Genomic DNA, 27,810 nt, shown 5'->3' on the forward strand with positions numbered 1-27,810 from the left:
GTGTGTGTGTGTGTGTGTGTGTGAGCATGCGTGTGTGTGTACATGTGGACTGTAAACCTACCCAGGGATTAGTTCCCTGCCTACACCCACTGCTGCTGGGATACTCTCCAACTCCACCCTCTCCCCGACTCTGAATAAGATAAATCAAGTATTGAAAAATGAATGCAAGAACCAGCAACAGCAAAAAATATTATGTTCAGTTAACAGAAGAACATATAAGAGAACAAAAAAAGGAAATCAGTGATACTGTAGGTGATGAAAGGACACATAGTGTAGGTAAAAGAGCATGGTGGAAAAGACTGATCGGACAACACTAAATAAACATAATACACAAGACACTTCTGATTTGCATGTGCTGAGATGAACTTACTGTCTATAATGTTTTTATAACAAGTAGGTATGACTTTATTCACTTCCTGAATATTCCAAGATAGTACCTATAAACAAGTTAAGTGGGATATTGACTGTTGTGGATTTCGGTTAAAAGACACTGAGTTTGTATGATATCCTTATCCTTTGTTGTGTGTAATCAAACAGCTTGTGAAAAGGAATTATCTGTGACAAGTCTATCAAATCATTCAGCATTATTTACTTGTCCATTAACAGAAATGTTAGGTTATCTGTAAAATGTGTACTGTACAACCACAGCAAATGTATAGCTAAATTTTAGCCAACACAATTATAACACAATAAAGTTGATAAATATTAAACAATGATGACAATGCAGAGGACTGAGTTCTTATGATTTTTTATTATTACTAACAAGAGGCAATTACAAGCCATGGAAGTCAATCTTGTGTCATTATTGTTGTTATTATTATTATTATTATTATTATTAATAAAATGAGTTAACTATAGTTCCAGCTCCTGTCAGGATGATAGTTAAAACTGCTTCCATTCTGTACAGTACCCTTACAATGTACATCTGAAAAGTATTAAAAACTGCTTTTATGTTTTTTAATGGAGCATTATATTTATATCAGCTCTTTTGCTAGGAAGTTTTTTTTTCCTTTGTTGTCTTTCTAGACTGGGTTTCTTCTAATCATCATTTTCACATATGGGCATATTTGTGTCTCACTGTCACATGTGCCCTGCCATTTGATATAACCTGGCAGTGTCAAAATGGAGGAATGGCAATCAGCAAACCACCAGCCAGTCTTGAAGGCAGCGGCACAGTTAGCTGGAGACAGATCGTTATCTTTATCGCTGGTGCTAAAAGGCTGGTTATCGACTTTATTCTCCAGCACAGGAGAGGAAAAGCCATCCTCTGCAGTACTTGCAGTATAGGAACCCAATCTAATAGCATAGTGCAGACTGGCATCTTCCAGCTTAAAGTAATCATACTCAGCAAAAGGGAATTTGCCATCAGCTGTGCGGAATACAACACGTAACAAGTACTTATTTTTTTTCGTAAGTTGATGCACAAACTCATTACCAAGCCAGTAGGAATTCCTTATGTCACCAAATCCATTTTCATACATTTGAAAATCCTGGTGGAAGATGATGTCTTTTTCCATTTTACGTTGTAGTATCAGTGTCCAGCCTTTGTTACTCATGTCACAGTACACCTTCTTTCCAGGCTTTGTTGGATCAGTAAAGATGGTATATTCTCCATTAGAGGCCGTGGAATTCTTCTCAAAAATTTCTTGGCAGTCAAGATATTCTGGAAGTCAGAAAATGATAATCATAAACACTTGTTTGTTTTGACACTGTGCTTTAAACATAATTACCATTTTGTAGTATTGAACTTTGATTGCAATTAAGAAGCATTACGAGATGCAACTAGTTCTTACTTCTGTACTGGGAAGATTAATTATCTATAAAAAGAAAACAAAAGTCAGAGAGATTAAAGGACTAAGCTCTTAATACAGGGACCCTGCAGGTAGGGCAAGAAAACATTAACTACAGTCACCAGAACCTTATGTCATAGTGCAGTGATTCTGGGTTTAAGAAATTATTTAGACAATGAACTGTTCTTTAAACAGCATATCTTCAGGATTGTCAATTGCTCTCTCTCTCTCTCATCTCATCTATCATCTGAATTCCCTTTACTTTGCCCAACTATGCAGTATTATACTCAGTTTGGCATACGCAGTTATAAACAGCTCTACCAGCTATAAAGACCCCAACATTTTATAACCAAGTGAATCTAAGTTTAAAGAATTATTATTCTGACATTAAAAACCCTGCCCTTCTTTTCGGTGGCCTATAGATTCTTGCATGATAATTTCAACACTGCCTTCTGTGCTACTACAAATCCTACTGTTATAGGGTCATAGGATGATACTAGGCTATTGGCTCAGAGGGCCTTATAAGCCTAGCCAAGAATTTCACCCGTGTTCCCACAAAGTCAGCATCCATTTCCCCTGTCCAGCAGGGACACAGGTGGGATCCCAGGGGTATATTTTCTGTTTCCCATCCAGTCATCCAGGTTCCTATTAAAGAGTCCTAGAAAAGTACTCTGCTTGACATGGAGAAGGAGTCTATTCCACAGATGGGGGAGTCTTTGGGACACAAATCAAGCCCGCCAACAAGTTCTATTAATATCGCAGACCAGGTTGAGGCCTTGCATGCAGGTTGTGTAAGTGGAGTTTGACTTATGGATATGCAGCAACTCCATCAAGGCTGGGTCTGAGATTGCCTTGTATGCCAGACACAGGTCACCTCTAAGCAGTTTGTATGAGACTGAGTAGAGGGACAAGGTTTTTAGCCTATCTGTATAGGATAGGTGTTTGAGACCCTGGATTTTCCTGGTCAGGAACCTCTGTGGTCTCTCCACCTGCTGCATGTGCTTGGCAAGGTACATGCCGAAGAGGGTATTGTACTTGATAATCGGCCTGATAAGGGAGGAGTACAGGGATGGTATATCACCCTTGTTCCTGGATGAAATACCCTTATTTATGAGGTGAGCCATGTAGAAAGCCTTCCGCACAATGGAAGCAATATGGTGGTCAAAACTTAGGTTGCTATCAACCTGGCTGCCCAAGTCCCTCACAACTAATTGCATGCTTAGTATGTTAGTAATGTGATAATTAGTGGGGATGCCATTTTCCCCAAAGAGGATAATGCTGCATTTCTTGGCATTCAGTTTGAGGCCAACCTTATTTTCCTGGGGGGACTCCCCCACTTAATGCTTATTCCAAGGGTCTAATTATATGTCAAAAATATCAAAAAGTACTGAGACAGTAAAACATTAATCAATTAGCACCTCCCTCACTTATGGAAAAAGATTCCCCTGTATATTAGATGGTGTAAAACCTTAGCAACATCCAAGCTTCACGTAGTTGAATGGCTGGGATCCTTCTAAGTATGCCAAACTAAACATAGTCAATCTCACACACATCATTCCGTATTCTTTTTCCCTGTTTTCCTTCCATCTAATAAAATCCAAGCTGAAAATATTTTCTCTATATCTCTCTAATTTTCTACTTCTTACAGTCCTCTTCTAAACTATTAGCTCAGATAGACAGATAGGTGTCTGTGTGTGTGTGTGTGTGTGTGTGTGTGTGTGTGTGTGTGTGTGTGTGTGTGTGTGTGTGTGTGTGTGTGTGTGTGTGTGTGTATGAATAAAAACAGCCCACAACACCACACATTTGACAGGTAAACAACAATCTTATCCCAAAAGACCACCCCCACATAGATCAACAACAGTAGAATGAAAATAAGACAGGCCTTAGATTTTTTTTTTTTTTGACAAATGGATTTTTTTCACTGTTGACTTTTTGGATACAACATTGACAAAGCTTACTGATGGTTCTCTAATGACATCTTTATAATGAAAGTCATTCCTTTGAAATTCATTGCTTGAGAACTCTAGCTGCTCTACAAAGTTTATGTTTCTGAATATTCTGTTCTCACAATTTTTAAGATTAACAAAGATCTGTAGTAATAAGGCTCATCTTAAAAAAACAGATGGATGAATTCAGTACCAAATTTGAGGCCAGGGGTTATGTGATTGATGCTACCACGACACAAGATATGAAACAGCCTTGTGTATAGACATTGTTGTATAAATCAGATGGTAATACAAATGATGCAAATTATAAAGTGAAACAGCCCCCTTCAGTTTACCACTATTTATACTAATAACACATTTAAAATACAAGGTGGCATTAAAAAGCTCTAGACAGTTTTACTTGCTGATATTTTTACCAATATTGTACAGAATAAATGTAAATTTTCCTACAAGAAGAGGCAAAGTAATGTTTTTTTGGGTTCCAACCCCATGGGATGTATTCAAACTGGGCATTGTAGATTCTTTTCTGTGGTGGTTAAATCCAAATACTTCACATCAACCAATGCTCATAAACTAGTTCAGATTTGGAGTCTCATCACATGTAAAACAGAATGGGTCTTCTAACTGGCTGTATGAGTGCATATGGTGCCTTTTATTTGGTCCAAACTTATTGCCAGTTTGAACAGAGAATTTCAGTCCAACTGAGTGACATTAGGTATGCCAGAGAGCATAGCAACCTGAACAGACATAAGAAAGTCCATGAAATGGGGATGCTTAATTTTATTGGCCTAGATAGAGTAGCTCCCCCTACTCTTAACAAAAGTGCTAAACAAACTTCACTTAATAAGAAGAGGAAAGATGTATTATAAAGGTAGGGCCAATATACGGCTTGGTTCTTAATTACATGTTTTAATGCTGTTTAATATCCATGCATATGGCCCATTAGATGTTGTTATTGTTTAACTGTTCAAGTTGCATATTTAGCTAATGGTTGTTATTATATATGAGATATTTTGAATGTTATCTCATTAATGATATTATTAGGATACATTAGGAGAATAACACTGAATGTTTTTCATAATTTTATTTTTAAAGTTTATCTTTAATTATATATGCACAATGGTGTGTGTTTCCTGCCTTCAACTGTGTAACTTGTTTCCTTTTCCAGTTATATGCATGCACTGGGGAATCTCCATTCATAGAGGGAAACTTAGTTATGCTGCTGTTGATCTGTGTGGAATAGTAATCAGAATGAATTCACTGTTTACCTGACAACGGTGTGGTGCTCTGGACTGTTGTACTTTACATGTTTTCCTATGTGCACCATGACTTGGGAGACTATGTGCGGTGTTTTTATATCTACATATCTACATATCTATATCAGTGTAGGACACTGTATCAAACATACAGTGTCCCAATACCCTGCTGATCAATGTCTGAACGTCAAACACAGCAATATCGATGCTGTCTGTGCATGCTCCGGGGATTACCCTTGAGCAGATTAAACCAATGGCAAATGTTTTAGCAGGGGGGAAAGCCCCCTTGCACCACGTATATCCCCTGCTTATTATGTATATACTAACTCTGAGATTGCAGAGTTCCCAGGTGAAAGGAAATACTCCCCGTCTCAGTGATTGTCAATCTCACACACATGTCAACCCTCTGTCAGTCTCACACACATGTCAACCCTCTGTCTGTGTTGACTAAATGGTGTTACTCTACAGGGTGTCAGAGCACTTGCCATTCACTCCAGTGCTCGGCACTCATATCTCTCTTTATATATATATATATATATATATATATATAGAGAGAGAGAGAGAGAGATAGAATGTCAGACAGAAAAAGACAGAAATAATGCCAGTGAGTCTGCGTCATTCTTATTTTCTTCTTTCACAAACAAAACATTCTGTACCTTTTTGAAGAAATGCAAAAATATGAGTAAATGCACATTTCTATCAATATTATCTAATCCTTTTTCAGTTATAGGTAGCTTTTTCTCTTAAACTGGTATATAATATTATATTATTTAGCCTCATGGAGACCACATGAACGTGCTGCCATTTCTCAGGTGCAGTTTTCAAGGCTAGATAACATGCAGTGGAAGGTAGCTCATAAATCACCAGTATTGCTTCTCGATCTACTTATTAATGATTGGTTCAGATTAGAGTATGTCACACTATACTATTAGCTCTAACTGCTGTTTTGCCTCACTGTCCTGCCATGTAAAAATGATAAAATAAAAAACAATAACTCTCTAATGTTTTTTTAAATGACAGTACATTAATGGCCAAAATCTATTTAGTTCATTAAATTCAGATTCCATTGAAAAAGGAATCAAGTGATACTTCCTATTAATACATTTTTCAATGAAAGGTATTAATATTTTGAGTTAATGTGCAGGTTCTTGAAAAATTTGCTAATTTTGTTACATAAATAATGTCTTAAAAGTCTGGCAAGTCTTGTGCAGCTGTTGACTGTAAGAGTGAGATTGTTCAGCAGAGGGGATAATGCAGTTTGCATTTATTCACACCATTGTGCTGTCATTGTTCAGAGGTGCAGGGGTGGACACTGCGAAAGTATCACTTGGTGAGTTTTGATAATTCCAGGTTTGAGGTTTGACTGATTATCTCCTTTGGGGTGTGTTTTGAAAAAATGTATTTTTGTTGAGCTAACATAAATTCCATCCGCTATTTTATGAGCAGTTCTAACTTAACAATCCTGGACACACAATTTATGTAGTTTCAGAAACTCATCCCCAAATTTTAGTCTGTTAAACAGATTACATATTTTCCACATTCCCCAAGCCTATGCCTCTCTTCTAGATGATTTCCCCTTTTCACGGATGTGGTGTCATTCATTTCATGTCTCCTGCAAAAACAAATGCCTTTCCTCCTAATTCTTTTATAATATCAGTGTAACTGTAGAGGGCAGACAAAATCAAATGCACAGCCGCATTCATTGCATGTCTGCCTTATATACAAATACACACACACACGTGTATATATATATATATATATATATATGTGTGTGTGTGTGTGTGTGTGTGTGTGTGTGTGTGTGATTTTTTTCAAAAGCATTTTTATTTTGTTTTCATTATACACATACGCAAATGTACATATAACAAATATAATAAAACAATAACAAAGCTATTTACAATATTTACATTCATCCATGATAAACAATCATTTTATCCATGAGAAGTTATCGGTATTTGTTCAAAAGATTTTCAAATTTTTGCCATGCTATTTTTTATGAGTAATGTTATGAGTTCTGTAACAAATGGTTTGCAGTTCTTTTTTACAAACAACTGTTGTTAAATTAATAAAATCTTTAAACATCAGATCTTGTTTACTTTTCCAGTTCAAAGTAATACACTTTCTGGCAATTGCAAGATTTGACCAGAGTAACTGAATCTGAGAATTAGGTATTACATTAGGTATAGGAACATTGAATAGGATTAGGAAGTTAGAAATATGACAATTCTCAGACCATAAAGCATTTACAAAATATCTGAAGTCTTTCCAGTATTGAACAACATTTCTACATTCAGTGAACATGTGAACCCAGTTGGCCTCTAGTAATTCACCAGATTTCCAACATTTACTTTCACTGTTTTTGAGTATAAGATTTATTTTATGTTGAGTATAGAAACTCCTATTCATAAATTTCCATGTATACAATCTCAAATTAATGAAGAAGAGGTACCATACATAGAATTCAATAACAATTTTTTGGATTCATCAGATATTTGTTCTCCATTAATCTTGACAAAGTAATTCCAAAAATCTGAGTCAAACTTTAGAGCGTCTTCTCTTAGTATCTGATAGATAGAAAAAAAAAATGTTCCAAAGTCACAAACTAAGAAATACTTGCTGCTGGAAGTCAAACAGTCCAAGACTAAGCCGTAAACACTTCAAGTGTTGCTCAAGAAGTGCAATACAATCCAGTAAAAGTGTAAAACACAGGTTTAATCCAAGAAATACAGTACAATCCAGTAAGTGTATAAGCACTTTCATTTTAAACCCTTTAAAACTTCATCAGATACAAGTTGTAACAGTTCTAGAGCCATTTAAATAAACTTCCCTGGTCATGTGATCCTTTTAAAATTTTAAAGCAACATTCCCCTATTATACACATCCCCCAAAAAGTATGTTTGTTCTTCTTTCAGCTTTTCCCAGTTAGGGGTCACTACAGTGGAACTCCGGTCCACTAATTATTGGCAGTAGATTTTTACGGTGCCGAGATGCCAGCTTGACGTGCAACCTTCAGCGAAGACACGCCCATTGATGCATGTCTTTCGAACGCCACTTGACTGCGGGGAGGACATGCAGACTCCACACAGAAGGCGCTCCAGCCGAGAATCAAATGGAAGAAACTCTTGCTGTGAGGTGACAATGCTACCGCTGCACCACCGCGGCTTGTCATTAAATTCATGCCCTAGTATACATGCTGTTTTAATTGTTGTGTTAAAATTAGTTCATATGGTTGTCATGGACCATAGTCTTTATAAATATAATAATAAAATAAAAATAGCAGCAAAGTGTTATTTTTACAACAATTTATCTCTCCCATGCTTTTAGTTTCAGGATGGGAGCAATACTGGCATGGTCATTTAGTCCTGGTTGCCCTGTATGCTTCTAGTTGCAGTTGCATTTTAATTCTTGTTGCTCCAATATTGCTGTCCAAGGAGCCCTCCACTTTTCTTTCTCCACTCTTTCTAATATGCTAAATTTAAAAGAGTGGGCAGAGTGTTCACTTAGATGCGTAAACAGTGCATTGGTTTTTCTTTCTTTTTTAATTTCATATAAATGTTCATAAATACAGTTACTGAGCTTTCACTCTGTTTTTCCCACATAAAACCCATCACATCCCTGACATTTTGCGATGTAAATTATGCCTGTAGTGTCACAGTTGTATTTTCCCTTTATGTTTAATTTTCTTTCCTTTAGGTTGATTTGAGTGCCCTCAAGTATGTGTTTGCAGTAACTGCATCTCCCACATTTTGACATCCTATTAGTTAAAGCATTTGCCACTTTCCTTTTTGCTTCAACCATGTTTTTATGTCACTGCCTCTTCTATAAATAAAAGTGGGCATTACCCCTATGTCACTGATTATGGTTGGGTGCTCTTGTAGCACCTTCCAGTTTTTGTTCAAAATCCATTTTATACTACCACTAGCTTTATTAAAGGTGGTAATAAAGGCATTGTGGTATTTTTTATGATTACCGTGATTGCCAATATTACTAGTGGTTACCTTATTTTGTAGATTCCTTGTCAAAATAGGTTGATAAAATCAATTTTTTTCTTTTAGATGTAACTTCTAATGTTAACTCATTTAATAATTCTGGTGGGTAACCTCTTCTAGTTAACATCCTTACTAGGGTATCCACTTCTTTATAGTAGTCTTCATCTAAGGTGTTCATTCTGGCCGCTCTAACCAATTGGCCCTTTGCCACTGCGCTTTTTCTGCTTAAAGGGATGGCAGCTGGTGAAGTGGAGTAACATGTTGGAATATGTTGGTTTCCTGTATATACTAGCTACATATTCCCCCAAACCATAATTCTTCCTAAGCATAACATCCAAAAATGGCATCTCGTTTTTGTTGTATTGGCATGTAAACTTAAACTCTGTACTTTCATTAATATATTGTAGAAAGTCTTTTAATGTAGCCTCATTATTTCCCCATATAAGGAAGATGCCATCCAAGTAGCGCAGGTAGAATTTAATATTGCCTGTATGGACACTGTTATGCACAAACCTCTTTTCCCACTCCAACATAACTACATTTGCCAAAAAGGACCCCACTGGGGAGCCCATGGCCACTCCTTCTTTTTGTTTGTAAATGTCTTCCTCGAAGTATATGTAGTTATTGGTGAGAACTATTTCTAAGAGTTCTATGACATTATTTACTATAGTCTGGTCCAGGTTTTTGTTTTCCAAGTAATCCCTAGTCCATTCTAGGGCTATATTGTGTGGAATGATGGTATATAGATCCCTTACATCTATAGTAGTCATAATATCTTCCTTTTCAAATCTAATAGTGTTCATTTTGGACAGAAAGTCCCAAGAGTCCCTACACAGATGTTGTTCTTGTGTTAGAAAGTGTTTACACTTAGTGTCAATATACTGAGCACATGGAACAGTGATGGAGACCCTACCATCCACTATCCATCTCATAGGTGGATGGTTAACTGAATTGTGGATTTTAGGGACTCCAAAAATTGTAGGAATTCTTGGTGATGTAACACTTAGATATTTAAATTTATCCATCTCTATTCTTCTCTCCATGAACATGTCTCTGATTTGATCAGTCTGAAATATGCACTGTCTAACTCTGATCTACTACGTCTTCATATGTTTCTGCTTGTATCATTCCATTTATGTTGTTCTTGTATGTTTAATGCTTCATAATTGCAATACCCCTCCCCTTATCAGGTTTCATGAACCATAATTCATTGAAGTGTATGAAATCCATAATTCCTTCCTCTATATCATTACTGTTGTTTTTCCTTATCTTTTGTTATTGCTCTCATAATGAGCCATTAAATCAATTTCACACAGTTTTTCAAATATATTTAGTGTGGGGTGGGTTATAGAAGCTACTTGTTCTTAATGTATCATAAATGCTATTACTATTATCCTGCTTAAATAACAGTTGAAAATTCATTCTACGTAAATATAATTTTAAATCAATTAGTACATTAGTCAAGTTCATTTCACTTTTGGGTACAAAATTCATACCTTTTGCAAAATAATCAGCTATATCTGTCCATATAGAGTGTCCAGTGTAGTTATATAACTTAAAGTCCTTCTCCTTGTTGTATACAATGACTGGGCACTCCCTCCAACCCAATTCCGCTTCATGTCCTAGTTCAGTTCCTGTTCTTTGAGCTATAATGTTCTCATCCCCATGTCTGTTCAGGTATTCCTCCTCTGGTATGGTGGTGCATTGCCTTGATAATATGTGTTCCCTTTGCCCTGAAATGGGACCTTTGCATAGTTCTTCCTGTTGTAATATACTCTTTGTTGATTCTGTAGTCATTCCAACCTCCTGGGTAATGGAAAATCCTACTGGTAGAGTTGTTGGGTGAAAAGTTGTTGTGCCAAAAATAACAGCAAAGTGTTATTTTTACAACAATTTATCTCTCCCATGCTTTTAGTTTCAGGATGGGAGCAATACTGACATGGTTGTTTAGTCCTGGTTGCCTGTATGCCTCTACTTGCAGTTGCCATTTTAATTCATGTTGCTCCAGTATTACTGTCCAAGGACCCCCCTTCCTGCTTTTTATATGAAATTAAAAAAGAAAGGACCACCAATGCACTGTTTAGGCATCTAAGTGAACAATCTGACCACTTTTTTAAATTTAGCATATTAGAAAGAGTGGAGAAAGAAAAAGGGGGGGGGGTCCTTGGACAGCAATACTGGAGCAACACTTTGCTGCTATTTTTATTTTTATGATTTTATTTATAAAGATTACGGTGCATGACAACCATATGAACTAATTTTAACAGCACAACAATTAAAACAGCATGTATACTAGGGCATGAAATTAATGACAATACATACTTTTTGGGGGGATGTGTATAAATAGTGGAATGTTGCTTTAAAATTTTTAAAGGATCACATGACCAGGGAAGTTTATTTAAATGGCTCTAGAACTGTTACAAAATGAAAGTGTTTATACGCTTACTGGATTGTACTGTATTTCTTGGATTAAACCTGTGTTTTACACTTTTACTGGATTGTGTTGCACGTCTTGAGCAACACTTGAAGTTTTTACGGCTTGGTCTTGGAATTGGTTTGACTTCCAGCAGCAAGTATCTTATAGATAAACAAGATACTTAAGTTTTGATTATCTGTCTTTTCAAGACACCTAATAAAAAGCTGAATCAAACTAGGTATAGAGTCAGTCTCTAGGTTGATTGATACTCTCATTTTGTTTTCTATAAACTGCCGTAATGAGTGTATAAACAACCAACTGTCTTACTATTATCAAAACTACATAAAAGAGAATTTAGTGGCTTAATACTCCTATTTTCAATAAACTGATGCCAGAATATCAAGTTATTTTCCTTTAATTTTTGCATCGCATTGATGTTGAAAGAATCTAGGCGATCAGGGGACTATACTATAGGGAATATAAGAAATAGAAATTGTTTAATGTAATTACAGTCAATTATATTTTTAAAGTTATTAAATATTTGATTAATGCCATAAGAAAAATTATCAAACTTCTTATTAAATAAACAAAATTCACATAAAAGCCAATAAACTCTACTTATTCCATATTGTTCCTTAAGTTGATTTTCTATAGTTCTGATATCAGTTATATGAATCTCATGTATTGTTTTCCAGCCAGATATATAGGTAGGTGTGATCCAATATAATATTAAATTAATTATAACTGATTTGGAATAAAGATCTAAGCTAGGGTAATGCTATCCCATTACTGTTCCAAGCTCTAATGTGCCATTTATATGAAATCCTAGGTTTTAAGGGGAAACATAAAAATTTAAGTAGCATGGAATCTAATTTTTTAAATAAGTTTTTGGGAGGGGGTAGTATCAATGACTGTATATAAAACAAAATTTTAGGTAAAATTATCATTTTAATTAAAGAGAGTCTATCCTCCATTGTGAAAAACATTTTATTCCATCTTTTGATTAGTTCACTAATAGTGGTTATTAAATTATTGTAGTTTAGTTTAACAGACTCTTTCTATGTACTCTTTATACTGACACCCAAATATTCTAATACATCATTCTCCCAATTAAACAGGCTAGTCTCTCTTAAGTTTTTATTGATCTTTTTGTTAATTAGTAATGTTTTGGATTGATTATGAACAAATTTAAGCCCTGAAATTCTTTCAAACTTGCTAAAGTATTTATAACATCATGCAAAGAACCATTAATATCATCCAAACTTAACAAAACATCATCAGCAAATAATTGTATCTTAGGACTATAGTCCTTATTAATTTGAAAGCCTTTTATATTTTGCTTGTTTCTGATATATGTAGCAAAAGGTTCCATTGAAATAGCAAACAATAATGGTGACAAAGGACAACCTTGTCTAGTTCCCTTGAGTATTTCTAGTGGTGAGGATAGACATGATCCAATTTTCACATAAGCTTGTGCTCCACTATAAATTTCCATTAATAAGTTGACAAAATTTGAGGAGAATTCAGAACCAATCAGAATTCTTTTTAGATAAGACCAACTAATAGAATCAAAAGCCTTTGCTATGTCTAGACTGATAATAGTTGTTTTTTGTATTTGCATGCTGTGTCTATTAATGATAACAATTTAATAATGTTATCTTATACTTTTCTATGAATAATGAACCCTGCCTGATCATTATGTATTAGATTAGATAATATTTCTTTATCCTATTAGCTAATATTGTCATGAAAATTTTATAATCAGTGTTTAGTAATGAAATTGGCCTATATGAATCACAAGATTTGGGGTCCTTACCTTGTTTTAATATGGGGGAGATAATTGAGTATTTCCACGATGGGGGTGTTATACATTTTTGCTTAACCATAGTAAAGGCACTCATCATTTTCTTTATTCTGTATTCAGGAAAAATCATATATAGTTCAGGAATTATTCCATCCTCCTAGTTCATTTGATGTAATTTAGTTACTAATAGTGTCATTGCATCTGCAGAATGTATGCATATATAAGAGAACATAGGCATTTTCAAAGGAGTTAAACACTTTTATCAAAGCTAATTGTTTACCATTTAAAGTATCTAGTGAAGGAAAACAGAATTACAAGAGAAAATAAGTCTTAAGTACAATCATTTAATAAGGTCAAAAAGTCAAATGATGTCATCACTGTTGTTTCCTCAAGCTGCAGCTTCATAAACTTGTTAAAAAGTATCTGAATAGGCTCATGCACAACAGAAGTTGTCTTTAGTGAAGAAAAAAGCATTTTCAGTGGGAAATTCAGATCTTGAAGCTTTTAGAGTTTACAAAAAGCAAAAAAAAAAAATACTCAAGCTGCCTTGTCAGTGCATGTCATGAATCTCAACAATGAGAACAGTCACACAGATCACCAGTTTCCTCACAAAACTTTAACATCTTGAAAAAATTAACCCTTTCATATAAAAACAGCTATTTAAAAGTAACAACAGCTGCCTCAAATCATATTATAACATTTTAATCATCACCCCACCACTGACCCACCAGAAAAAAATGCACTTTGGTATTAAGTCAAATTATACTATTACTGAAGAATTAGAAGACATACATCATTTGTAGTTATTTAAAAGGGAAAAGTGTGTAAAGTACTTATAATGGGGAAAAGAGAGAAAAGAAACATTGTTAAAAAAGAATAGGAAGAAAGAAGAGAGATAAAAAAGAGAGAATGTTATTTAAATACTTGGTACTATATGTAATTAGAAGAAGTAGATATAGAAAGGAAAAGAGAAAGTTAATAATAAAAATGATTCACATTACCTTATAGCATAGATACTTTCCAGAATCAAATATATTATGATTCATAAAACAAAGCATTTAAAATTAGAAGGAATTTATTAATTTGTCCTTTAGTTTCTTAGTTTTGATTGCTCCTTCCTTCACAGACTATCCATTTTTGTTTCCTGTCTCTTCAAACTCTGGGATGACCGTTCCATTTCTTCTGTGTCCGACAGTATTTTCTTCTTTTGGATAAATTCTACTGCTTCTTGTAGGGAATCAAAGATCTTCACTCCTTCTGGCAAGATGATTTTTATTCTTGCAGGAAAAAGAATTTGAGCTTTAATATTGGCTTTTTTCAAGGACTTAATTAGAGGAACACACTCTTTTCTTCTGGATATGACTGTAGAAATGTAGTCATTGTCAAAGCAAATAACTTTTTCACCCATCTTGATAGGGGGATTAGTCCAAGCTGGTTTCAGCACTAAGTCCTTGTCTTGCGAGGATAGAAATCTAACAATTATAGACCTGGGATTAGATGAACTCAGAGATGAAGCTGGATTTGCCATGGACTGATGAGCCCTCTCAATTCTAAAAGAGAGGGATTCAGCCATGTTTAGTGCTGATAAAAACCACTTATTGAAGAATTTAATCATATTAGCACCCTCTTCTTTCTCAGGAATTCCATATATTCTTATGTTATTCCTCTTTGATCTACTTTCAAGGTCTTCCAGTTTCTCAATCAGCCTGGTGTTTTGTTTCAGAAGAAATTCATTGTGATGATAATTTTCTGTCACTCTAGTATCTAGGTCAGTTACTGTTGCCTCTAAGGCAAGAATCTGTTCAGATTTTTTTTTTACTATTCCATTTAGATGTTTTGTTGTTTACTGCATTCTTGTTTGATAATATCCATTTTGTTTTTGAATTTGTCCATTTTAGTGACAGTTCTTGGATGTTTGTTATAAGATGTAGTTCTTTCTTCACTGCACTCTTCTGGTGTGGGTTCTTCGAGTTGCTCATCTTGAGATCTTCAGTAGAAAACTTCTTGACAGGAATAATTAAAAAATTCTCTTGACTGTATATTAATTTTTAGAAAATAATAAAGAGTCTATGTTAATCTAATTTTTCGTATACTTTCAGTTAGATTTTTCTAAAAATTAAAGTATATTTCCTGTCAGGATATTAAAATCTAAGCAGGGCTATGGATTTCTGCTGGCATCAGACTTGCATCTTGGCCACACCCTATATATATATATATATATATGTGTGTGTGTGTGTGTGTGGGTGTGGGTGTGGGTGTGTGTGATTTGGCAATTTCAATGAAAAGAGGTTATCCATTAAAATTCTTTGTGGTAGACAGTAACTGTATTCTGCCTGATTTGAGTTACTCAGTTATAATCTCTTTAATTATTCTACTTAACAAGTATATTCCTGTTTCAGATAGATACTGTTGATTGAATAAAAAATGTCTATTCCATCTTACTCTGTAAATAAGGAATATAATGTATCCTCTCTTCAGTGTGTGGTTGCAACAGCTAAGAAGACAGTTTTGGATTCATGACTCTTAGTCTATTTTATGCATCTATGATAAGCTTCCACAGTTTTATGAAACATAATATATTCAACCTCCTGGACCTGGGCTGTTTGCATAAAAGTAATCAATGAAGTTTTTTGTTTTGCATCATGATAGCTTCTTTAAACTCACTCCTAACATTTCTTTGGAATACACATTACCTTGGAATCTATCTTACCAACTAATGCTATTTGCTGACTCCATTACTGGGCACACTTAATTCATTCATTACACTTACTTGTTAGAGTAATTCTAACAAAGAACCATCTGTTTTGGTAACACTGCTTCAATAGCAGCTGGTAAAAATTCAAAACAGCAGGCTCTTCTTAGCACTTTCTTACACTAATAATTTTGCTAGCTGCATGTCTAATTCAGTGCTTAGACGTATGGATTACTTTGCAGCAGGACCACAAACTGCAAGTATTGTAGTGTAAAAGTACTCTCTAGTGGTACATCTGAGGAACTTGACATTCCTACAAGATCTTTACTCTCCCTGATGAAAGCACAACTATCAATCAGTATGATGTCAGTTTTATGGCAAACACTGCAGGAAGTGGATTGCTATAAAAGTGACTTAGTGTTGGTCTTGTTTCTGTTAGTACAATAGTAAACATCATAGTAACAGAACAGGAATGGGGATGCAGTGCAAAAGCACATTTTTCATCATCATATGAAACCAAAATAACAACAATGAACACAAAGCTTTGGTCTCTTATCAGCCCATCTTTACAAAAAAGATATGGGAGGGTGCACTGCAAACTCTTATTTTTTTTTTTTTTGCCATCACAGGAAAAGGAAATGGCAAGAGCAAACACAAAGTTTTGACCTCTGTCAATTTATTTTTATGAAACCTAGTGTCTTTCAGTCACGGTTTCTATTTAGTACTGCAAAAAAAATGAAGTAACCATTTGATGTTGCTTTCAGCAAAAATCATCATCATTATCATCAACCTGCCTATTTCCCTTTCTTTTTTTTTCTACATGTGTTCATGGTGTCATCTTAACTGTTGCAATCTGTCTCAATTCAGTGCCACACTCCTGCCTTCTTCAATGCTCATGCCTGACTGTCACAGATCTTCTCTCACACAATCCATCCACCTCTTTGCTGGATGCCCTCATTTCCTCTTACCTTCTTTCTGTCTGTCCCAAATCTTCTTCACCAGATTGTCTTCTGCTTTTTTTGCACGTGCCCAAACCACCATAATCTGTTCTCTTTGATATTTTCTGCAATTGGAGCTACTTTGGCTTCTGCTCTTATGTCCTCATTTCTTCATCTGTCCCACAGAGTCCATCCTACCACCCTTCTCAGGCACTTCATTTTCATCACCGCTAGCTTTCTTATATGGTCTGCCTTTACTGCTCAAGTTTCTCTACCACACAGTAGTACTGGTTGCACCACTGTTTTGTACATCTCACTTTCAGCTCCTTTGGTATTCTTCTGTCATATACTATACCTGGCACTCAATGTAAGTTGGCTGCAGCCCCTCTGATTCTAGCTTTGACCTCTTCATTCAGACTTCCCTTCTCCTCAACCAGCCCTCCCAGTTACTTGAAGCTATTAACTTGTTCCACAATCTTCCCTTCTATCTCATTTTTCAGCTTCCTCTGATTTCCCCAATTTTCTGCTGTCACCACTGTCTTATTTGTACTTATTTTAATTCCATGTGTCTTCAGTTTTGCATCCCTTTCCCATAACCTTTGCTGAAGTTCTTGCACAAGTGTTCTTGCGTGTATCTGACTAGCTTCTGCATCAATTAATGAAGCTTACATAATAAACACTTTATTTGATAATATAACTTTTGGGCCATTATAGGGCTGACAAACAGCAACTTTAGATACATTGGCCATACCTACCACTTGATTAGAACTTTCCCATTTTAAACGGCAGGCATTTTTGCTGCTGCAACTGATCAGATGCATCCAATTCCAACTTTTTCCCTTTAATTTGGAGACACACTGTTCCATCATGCTGTGACATTACCAGAGTTGGATTTTCTACACTACATCCTTCACTTCACAGGTAATCCATAATCTTTATTGGGATGGCGCAGTCGTGCAGCAGTTTGTGTTGTCACCTCACAGCAAGAGGTTCTCTAGTTTGATTCTCGGCCGGGATACCTTCTGTGCAGAGTCTGCATGTCTTTCCTGCATTCATGTGGGTTTCTGCTGGGTACTCCAGTTTCCTCCCATGTTACAAAGACATGCATCTGGAGCATTTCTCCCCAGTCCTCCACTGAAAATTTCCTCGTTCCAAGTTGGACTTTCTTGGTAAACAAATAAATAAAATATTTCTTTAATTTCTCCATTACTAATCTCCTTTTCAACATTCCCCTTTGTTTTCCTATTTTTGTGTTGTAAACTTTTCCATATTGAGATGTCTTTGCCTGTATTTCTCTTCAAATATCTTTGGAATTTTTTTTTATTAGCCTGACTTTCTCTTTTGCATAAATATTTCACCATATCATGTTTCTCTTTCTTTTGGATGTCCATGTACCTTTTTATACCTTCGAAAAATCTCTAGGTTTTGTTCTTTATATTTTTGCAATTCTGCAGTTGCTTCTTTTTCCAAATGGCCTAATGCTTCTTGGTCTTTATAATGCTTTTCATGACTCTATTGTACTAATGAACACAAATTTACATTTGAAGCATTTGACAGTTTTTCCTATGCAAATAGTTTCTTTCCTTTAATTTCTCTCTTAATCTTTTTGAATATCATCTATCTGGAAATTCTGGATTTCCTGCATAATAGTAACAATATGCGTTATACTTAATGGTTATGGACATCAGCTGGGTTATAGACGCTGCAATTCTAAAGTAAATCCAAACATTCCACTTATGATCTGCTGATGAGGTCATAAGAAGGTTGAAACATGCATACCCAGGCCTAGTGGGGTTTGGCTTTATTGGCCTGAATGTATCCACAAAGACTTAAAAAGAAAAAGTGAAAAGTCATGGACATTCATAAGCCATACTACTGAAACACTTGATGTTCTTAAGGGGTCATTTGTATATAGTGGAGAGTCTAGCTTGGCTAGATTTTTCTTGTAATTTTTATATAATGTTTCTACAGTATGACTGCTGGTCTGTTACAGTACATAGATTTCTCTAAAGAATGACATCCCCTTTTTAGGTTCATAGATGTTTACTAGGCTAAAGTGCCTTTTTTAAGCTTAGCCATGCATCCCAAATCTCTGACAAGCTCTGATACCCTTGATAAGTGTAAGCAGGGGGTTGGGAGATGAAACATTTACAGGCTGCTTGTGTCCATTAGAGATAGAGGTGCCAAACCAGGGATGAATTTCCTGTTCCCCATCCAATTTTCCAAGTTGCACTTGAAGTGGGAGGAACTCTTCTTAACATGGATGGGAAGCCTGTTCCATAGACAGGGTAGTCTCTGGGATACATACCTGCCTCTCCAGCAGGTCCTGTTTATATCACATGCAAGGATTAAGTCTTTCAGATGGGTAATTCTAGTGCTGTTTGTTTTGTGGATATGCAGGAGGTCCATCAGAGAGGGGTCTGACAATGCCCTATATGCCAGACATAGATCTCCCCTCAAAAGCCTATAGAAGATAAAATACAGGGATAGGGCTTTGAGGCTGTCTGCATAGGGCATTTAATTTACACCCTGTATTCTTTTGTTGAGGAACCTCTGTGGACATTCCAGCTGTTGGATATGCCTGGTTAGGTACATACCAAAGGGAGCATTGTACTCAATGATAGGTCTGATAAATGTTGCATACTCACATACAGTGGAACAATGACGTCCTTGGACCTAGATGCCATATTTTTGTTTATAAGTTGCACAACATAGAATGATTTCCTCACTACTGTAGACATGTGATGGTCAAAGGCTAGATTACTATCTATGTGTGTCCCTAATTCCCTGACTACTGGCTCAGCTCTAAGGGGTGTTTTGTCAGTATGATAGTTACCAGAGGTGGATTACTTACCAAAGAAATTATTATGCATTCCTTAGCATTTAGTTTTAGACCATGGCTCTGATACTAGTTGTTTGACTGTGTCAGCCCCTACTGGACAACATTTGTGTCAGCGTGGGATTCAATGACAGCTCCTAATTCGCAATCATCTGCAAATTTAGTCAGCCAGAGACCACTGACATTGGCCTTGATTTCAGAGAAGTAAATGCCAAAAAAGAGCAGTCCAAGGATATATCCCTGAGGAACTCCACTTGTGACTGGCCTCTTTGTAGAGGTGGACTCTCCAGTTCTAACTTCCTGGGTTCTGTCTGTGAGCCATTTGGTTATCCACCAGGTGACATATGAGTTTGCATCTAACCTCATGAGTTTGTCAACAATGCCCAAGTGGGGTATTCTGTCAAATGCTTTGGCCAGGTCAAGGTAGCCAGAGTGAACCATTTTTCCCTCATCCATTGCTTTGGTTACCTCCTCAAATAAGACAACCAGGTTAAGTAGGCATGATCTGCCCTTGACGAAACTAAACACAGACAGCACCTTCCCCTCAGATGGAACTGGCAACTGTGCTAAGCTCTACACAAATGCTTTATACAAACACCTGAACAACTGCATTGACTCAGTTGTATCTGATAGGACCAAAACAAGCTCCTCAAGGAAGAGTAAACCTGTCTGGTGGACAACTGCCATTAACAGGCTTTACAATAAGAGGAAGAAATTGCTATCTAAGAGTAAGAGGGAGCGAGTCCTAAACGGAAAACACTCCCTCCTCAGCTTAAACAAATAAGACTTCTTGTGAAGTCTTCCAAATCCAGCTATGAATCCAAATTAGCTTCCTCAACTAAGGACAACCATAAGGCATTCTTTAATTACATCTGTAACCTAAAAGGAAAGGCCCAGATTTGTGCCGAACTGGTGGTTAATGATACCACATATACCGAGCCTGTGGACATTGCTAATCTGTTAGCCAACAGGTTCTGTGAAAACTTCACTCCCCTGTCTCTGCCACACTTACTCCAAGACATCCCTACCACCTGTCCTCTAACTTGTATCTCTAAACAGCAGGTCATGAATGCCCTCTCTAAGGTCAGAAACACAGCATCCATGGGACCTGATAACATTCTAAGCTGCTTCCTACATGGGCTCAAACAAGAATTAGCCATACCATCAGGTGCTCTTTTCAATCATAGTCTAATCACTGCTTCATCCCAGTGGAATGGAAAAAGGCCACCATTATCCCCTTACACAAAGGTGGTGTTCCACTGACCCTGGGAACTATAGACCTATTAGCCTGACTAACCTTATCTGCAAGACCATGGAGAGAATCATCATTTATTTATTTGGCATTTGTTAAATGGGTTAGTGCAACTGAGCCAATGGCCCATTTTCAGTTTAGACCCAAGGAGGAAGCTCTAACATGCAATACAAGATAATGCAGGTTGTGAAAATAGTCCCAAAGAAAATAATATACATTAAAAAAATACAAACTTTTACATAGACTAGAAAGAATAAAAATTACAATCTTACAAAAATAATTCTGTAGTAATTACAGGTAGAATTAATAATATTTACATACAAATGTGGTAAGTCATTAGAAAACAGCTTGGAAATAAACTAAGAAAATGCAAGTAGGTAAGAGACAAATTATGGATGATACTGACAGTGCGTTTAGAGAGCAGGAAACGTTTGGAGGAAGTGTGTAGAGAGTCATATGTTACTAAAGGTGATGAAGGCAGCTTTGGTACTTTGAGAGGTAGTACTACAGTGGTGCAAGGTGGGGAGGGGGGGGGGGGGGTTAAGTGGGATCTTGGCAGTGGCAGGTGCTGGCATTTAGAAGGACATTTTTGAGTTTGGATTTAAAGAGATTTGTGCTAGTAATGGTTTGGATGTTAAGGGGGAGCTTGTTCCAAGCCTGGGATATAATGTTTTTTGTAGAGAAGTTTGCTAATGTTTTTATTTGGTTGTAGGTGTTGAGAAGGGACAGGTCAGAGATGCAGAGAGTGTGGGAGGGGGTGTAACATGACATTATGGAGGAGAGAGAGGGCCAGCTTAATGGTTTTGAGAGTAGAGAATGTGTCATTTGCAACTGGGAGAGAAGAAGGTGTTGGGAGAAGTCAAGCCAGTGCAGTTGTTATAGAGCAAGGCAGTGAAGTGATTTGTAAGGCTGGTTACTGGTAAATCTTGCAACACTGTAATAGGATTGGCAGAGTTTTGTTAAAAGGGTGGATTATAGCTGTGTAAAGATAGGAGAGGCATACAGCAGATGAGGAAGGAAGAAAGCCTGAGCTAGTGTTTGTTTTGAGTCAGGGGCTAGGTATTTGTTATGTCTGTAGAGTAGACCGAGTCTTTGATTTGTCTTTTTGATACAGTGATGGATATGAGTATCAAATTTGAATTGGTCATCAATGATAACACCAAGGAGCTTAGTATGTGGGCTAACATGAGTAATAGTGTTATCAAGAGAAGAAGAAATGGTGAAGGTAGTTTTCAGGTGGGACAGGGATTTGGGAAAGAAGAGTAGCAGTTTTGTTTTCTTGGTGATAAAGGTGGAGTGGACTTTATTAACAAAGATATTGGTAGCCTCCAAACACTTGACCCTACTCAATTTGGATTTGTCAAAGGGAAATCATGCCTGTTAAACTTGATGGACTTCTTCAAGACAATCATCAAGGCCCTTGATGAGGGGAAATCTGTGCATACAGCCTACCTAGCCTTAGCCAAGGCCTTTGGCACTACCCCGCCCCCCCACTCAGGCATAATTGACAAACTCACCCAGCTAGACATCAACCCATATATTATTAGATGGGCCGCTAACTGGCTCACTGATAGATCCCATAAAGTCAAAATAGGGGAATCCACCTCAACAGCAGATGTGTAATCAGTGGTGTTCCATAGGGATCATTCCTTGGACCTGTACTGTTTGGAATCTATTTCTTGGAAGTGCAAGCTAAAACTAAAGGTCTATGCTGACAAGGTTTGCTGATGACTGCAAACTGGGAGCAGTCATAGAACTTCCAAATGATGTCAGCATCCTACAAGAGGGTCTTACACAAGCAAATGACTGGTGCTAACATCATGTCCATAAACTCAATGCAAAAAAGAATTATTATCATTCCTTTCAGTAAGAGTGAGGTTCCTGCTAACTACCACATCAATAACAACACCATAAGTACACACTCGATGGTGCAAGACCTGGGCACGCAGGTTGACAGCAACCTTACCTTTGATCACATCTCCACAGTGGCAAGAAGGGCATTTTATATTGCTCATCTCATAAGCAAGGGTATTGCCTCCAGAAAAAAAGAAGTTCTAACCTCCCTTTACTCTTCCCTCATCAGGCCAATAATTGAGTACAACACCACATTTGGTATGTACCTTTCCAAGCACATGCAGCAATTGGAGTGACCACAAAGTTTCCTCACAAGAAAAATTAAAAGTCTTCAGCATCTGTCCTATAAGGATCATCTGAAATCACTGTCACTTTATTCTGTTTCATACAGACTATTCAGGCAGTCTCTGCCTTGCATATAAGGCAGTCTTTGACCCTGTTTTACTGGAAATGCTGAATATCCATAAGTCAAATGGTACACAGGTTATTCGTTCTCATGGTCTTAACCTGGTTTGTGACATTAATAGAACCTGCTGGAGGGACAGATTTGTCTCCCACAGGTTACTACTTCTTTGGAACAGACTCCCACTTCATGTCAAACAAAACATCTCACTGGCCCTCTTCAAACAAAATCTGAATGATTGGATGGGTAACTGTAAATTCACTCCAGGTGTTACACCTATGTCTCTCTTGGAGGGTCTGTATCAGAACATCGAAGTTTTAAAACTTTGAATGTTCTAATATCGACCCATTTTGAGCGAACACTAAAAATAGTGAAGCTGTAGAACACCGAATTATTTCCTAGGGAAAGAATTTGGTTGGCCGGTTCTGTGGCTTCGTTATTTTCAGCACTGTGGTGGAAATGTACAGGTCAGGTTCAGGTAAGTGTGCGATTGTGTGGTTGTTAGGATTAGGGTGCGGGTTAGGTGAGTGTGCGATAGTGACGGACCTTAGGGTTAGGGTTTGGGTTAAGGTAAGTGGATAGATAGTAGTGTATGTATAGTTTAGCGTAGGGTTAGTTGTAGGATTATAAGTGTATGTGTGTGTATCGATGTTTTTTAGGTGTGCTTGTGTTGTGTATAACAATGTTCGAAATTATGTGGTTTAGATATTTTAGGTTTGATGAAATAGCGTTTGCTATTTTCATCTTTTGATAACATGATATAAATGCTCTCTTGGAGAGGGGTGATAGGTGCTGATTGTGGAAATAAGGGTAAACCTTGGCTAGGGTCATTACTTATGGGTCTATAGTTTCCAGGGTCTGTAGATGTTCCACCTTTGTGCAGAGGGATGAATGTTGCTGTTCTCCATTCATGAGGCATGAAGCCTGTTTGGAGGCTACAGTTAAATAGTAATTTCAGAGACCCTGATAGGTCATGTTTCATGCTGTTTAGAAGGCATCCTGGGATATTGTCTGGACCCATTGATGCAGTGTTATTGATCTTAAAGAGAGCATTAAGGATCTGTTCCCTAGTTGATAGTAGGGGGAGTTATATTTGATGATATTTCCTGAGAGAAGGTTGAGGGGGAGAGAGTAAAGTTGGAGCTGAATTTATCAGCCAGAAAGTTTGCTATATCTTCTAGCTCAGTGTAGGTGGCTCCATTTACAATGAGCTCTGCACACAATTGTTTATTTCCGTTGAGGTTGCAGACACAGCTAAAGAATGCTTTGTGGTTGTCCTTGGCCGGAGAGGCCATACTTACCTCAATTTTGCTTACCTCAATTTTGGCCTTGCTAGACTTTGTCTTCTGAGTTGTTTGTTTAGTTTGATGAGAGTACTTTTATCCTGCTGGGTGCTGCACCTCCTAATTTTTGCTATGATTTTCTTCCTTTTGTTATACAACCCATTGATTTTGTGATTCCACCAGGGGGGGCTTGTTTTTTTGAGTTAGTTCTGTACTTCTTACAGGTGGGTACAGCTGCCTCTATGTAGCTATTAACATGCTTGTACAGGGGTTTCTGTGTACAGTTCTCCACAGGCAGCAGTGTTCTCATGGTTTATGGGGGCTTGAAAATTTGCCAGGTTATCACTTACTAGCAGGAGGTTAGCCTTACTGTAGTAGTTCATAGAAAATTCCAAGTTTAGCTGGGGGTCCAGGTTTTATATTTACTTCAAAGGAGATCATTTTGTGGTCTGACCTTACCAGGGAAGACATTACAGTAGGGGGTGTGCAACAGTCTCCCATAATAGTGAGGGCCAGATCCAGTATGGTTGCACTCCTAGTTGGTGTATTGACTATCTAGTCCAGAGAGTTTGTGTTTACAAAATCCAGGAATCTCTGTGCCTGTACATTTGGTGTTGTATAAGATTCCCAGTTAATAGTGGGGTAATTAAAGTCACCCATTAATATGGTATTGGGTTGGATGGTTAGTGTTTCTAATAAGTTTAAATACATGGTATGGGTTTCCTGGTCATAGAGGGGGATCTATAGCTTGCAAGGAAGTGGTATTGGATTTTGCCTAGGGTGATTTGAACATGGAGCAGCTCAAGTGCATTGTCCTGTTTGACCAGCTTTGAAGTATATTTATTTTTGATGTAAACAGACACACCCCTACCTTTAGACCCTGCCTGTGAAGTGGCTGGTCTAAATGTGTGGAAGGCATTATAACCTTGCACTGTTGGTGTTCTCTCCGTGGCTTTAAACCATGTCTCAGTGACCGCACAGATGTCAGCATTCTCTAGGGTGAAGACAGCTTCTAGTAAGTGGAGCTTTTTGTATGATACCCACATTACCATCATCATCATCATCTGTCTTGTCTTAGATGCCCAAGGCAGATGATGATGATGATGATGATGATGATGATAGTGTGGGCATTGTACTTCATTTTGGGGGTTGTACATCTTAGGTAATATCAGCTAGCTATATCGCTGACATGTGGCGTCCTGCCTAATCATGTACTGAGTTAAAGATTTCAATTTTTTGGTGCTGCTCACAACTGGTTTCCTGAATGGAAGCATCATAATAATTTAATTGATCAGTATGACTAATTGTTTTGCTAGACGAAGATAAACTAAACAGTGATACCTCATTTCAGAGAAAAACCGAAGCAGTGGCCAGGTTAAGTGACCTGCTCAGAGTCTGACTCTTTGCAGGTGGAAAGTGACAGAGTCAAATCCAGGAAAGCAGAACCACAAGACAAAGCTTGTTATCTGGTCATAGCATTGGTCCTTTATGTTGCTAGAAACCCAGCTGCATGGATTTTAAGAAAGATGGTTTAGAACTTAAGTGTTTTGCTTGATTATGTTGTCTAGATGTCACTTATTCTGATGCATACAGTTCTGTCCATTCTGTATTGCAAACAGTGTGTGATTATAGTGTCAGATGGTGGCCCACTCACACCATCTCCTGATATTTTTTTTTTTGGGGGGGGCAAGGCTTTCAAAATATGCATGTACTTAAGACATATTCACTTTCTCTTCCTGTCTTTCTTTGTGTCTGCTACTCTCCATACCTCTCAACTATCCAGATTTTCGCATTATGTCCAAATTTTTGTCTTGTATTTTTGGTCTGTTCCTCATAAAACATGTGGTTTTCTGGTAAATCAGTATGGATTGAAGTTACTAAATAATGACTAACATTTGAGTTTCAGACTACAAATCTTTCAGAAAATGCATGCTAAAACAAATCCTGTCATTCTAGCACTTACTAAATTTAAGTTTACAAGATCAGTATTTTAAACTTGTCCCTATTTTTGGGCCTTTGTCTCCCCACAGTTTTAGGCTTTGTCCAGATTTCTTGTGATTAGAGGTTGAGAGGTATGTTTCTCTCCTTTCCATCACATTGATGCAGCTTGTCACCAGTGTGGTCAGAATTCAGGATTGACAAATTATTTTTCATATTCATTCCTTTTATGCATCATTACACAATTTACAAGATAAACTACATCCTTAAAGTTAAATGATGTTTGTTTGTTTTGTTTTTTTTTTTGTTTTGTTTTTTTTTTTTTTTTTTGCAAAGATAAGCGGTTGTAATTGTTTTTTTGTCTTGTCTTGTTTTTTCTTCAAGTCTACTCTTAAGATATCTGTAAATTTGAAAAACAAATACTTAATGATACATAATATCTTCCCTCTCTTCCAGGTGAAATAAACTAATAACTTATTACATTCTGTCTTCTTAGTTCATCCCCCTCATACATGCAACATCCTGCCTGCTGTTCATTGTTAAGACAGGATCTTCCGGACAGTATGCAGTACAATCTATGTGGTTCGACCAGCACCCTGCATAGCATCATTATTCCCTCTGCTTCCTTAAAATAACTGCCCTGGTAATATTCTGCCCTATCCAGTGTACTTTCTCACTGCGTTGAGCAGCATCTTTAAAACTAATGATAACAACTCATAAAATTATTGCTCTTCATCTGCTCTTCTTCTGCCATAATCACCCAAACTAGCAGCCCCTTTTAAGGCAACTCTTACACAGATGCATTACTTTACATCAGCTGATATCTCCTTGGATTATGGTTTTCAGCTGCACAGAAAGACTAAAGTGACTGACCACTCTTACAGCTTCCCACATTTGCATTATCTGCTAATAAGTTCTAACTATTTACCAACCAACTTCCAATATCCACTGCACACAATCTAAACAATGCCTCTGCTTGTGAAGATTCATGCATGATCCTCCGGTCTCATTGGAGGAGATGATTTCTACCATTTACTATAACCTTCTGCTCCTATCTATAAGCCATATCGCAAACCACTTCTTCAGTCACCTACTACTTGATTAGTTACTAGATGAATGGAACAACTTTCCCATGAAGGCAGTAGTGTAGAAGACAATAAGATAATTCAAGAATGTAAGGGACAGATGTAAGGTAATTCTTATGCTGGGTAGTGAAAAGAAATGAGCTGCTCATTAAATATGATATGTAAGTCATACTGGCATAAGAGAGGCAGACAGATTAGGAAGTAAAGCAGTCCTTATGTACTGCCAGAAGCCATGTGTTGTCATTATGATTCCTTTTAAAGCACTACACTATTTTGTCTGCTTCTCTTGTGAAACGTCTCTCCTCTCCTTTGCTGCCTTTGCATC

The 27,810-nt window shown here is 37.0% G+C and overlaps 1 protein-coding gene across 1 annotated transcript in view; it reads right to left on the reverse strand.

Annotated features, from left to right (window-relative positions):
- Positions 1-787: 787 nt before the first annotated feature.
- The window catches only part of LOC122800114 (ficolin-1-like), a 41,472-nt gene continuing 14,449 nt past the window's right edge, over positions 788-27,810 (reverse strand). The window contains exon 2 of the mRNA XM_044069636.1: positions 788-1,663. Within this exon, the coding sequence (XP_043925571.1) occupies positions 1,023-1,663 (641 nt within the window). The 3' untranslated portion in view covers positions 788-1,022. The remainder of the gene's footprint in view (positions 1,664-27,810) is intronic.

This window comes from Protopterus annectens, chromosome 4.part0, assembly GCF_019279795.1.
Source record: "Protopterus annectens isolate FY-2018-M chromosome 4.part0, PAN1.0, whole genome shotgun sequence".
NCBI lineage: Eukaryota > Metazoa > Chordata > Ceratodontiformes > Protopteridae > Protopterus > Protopterus annectens.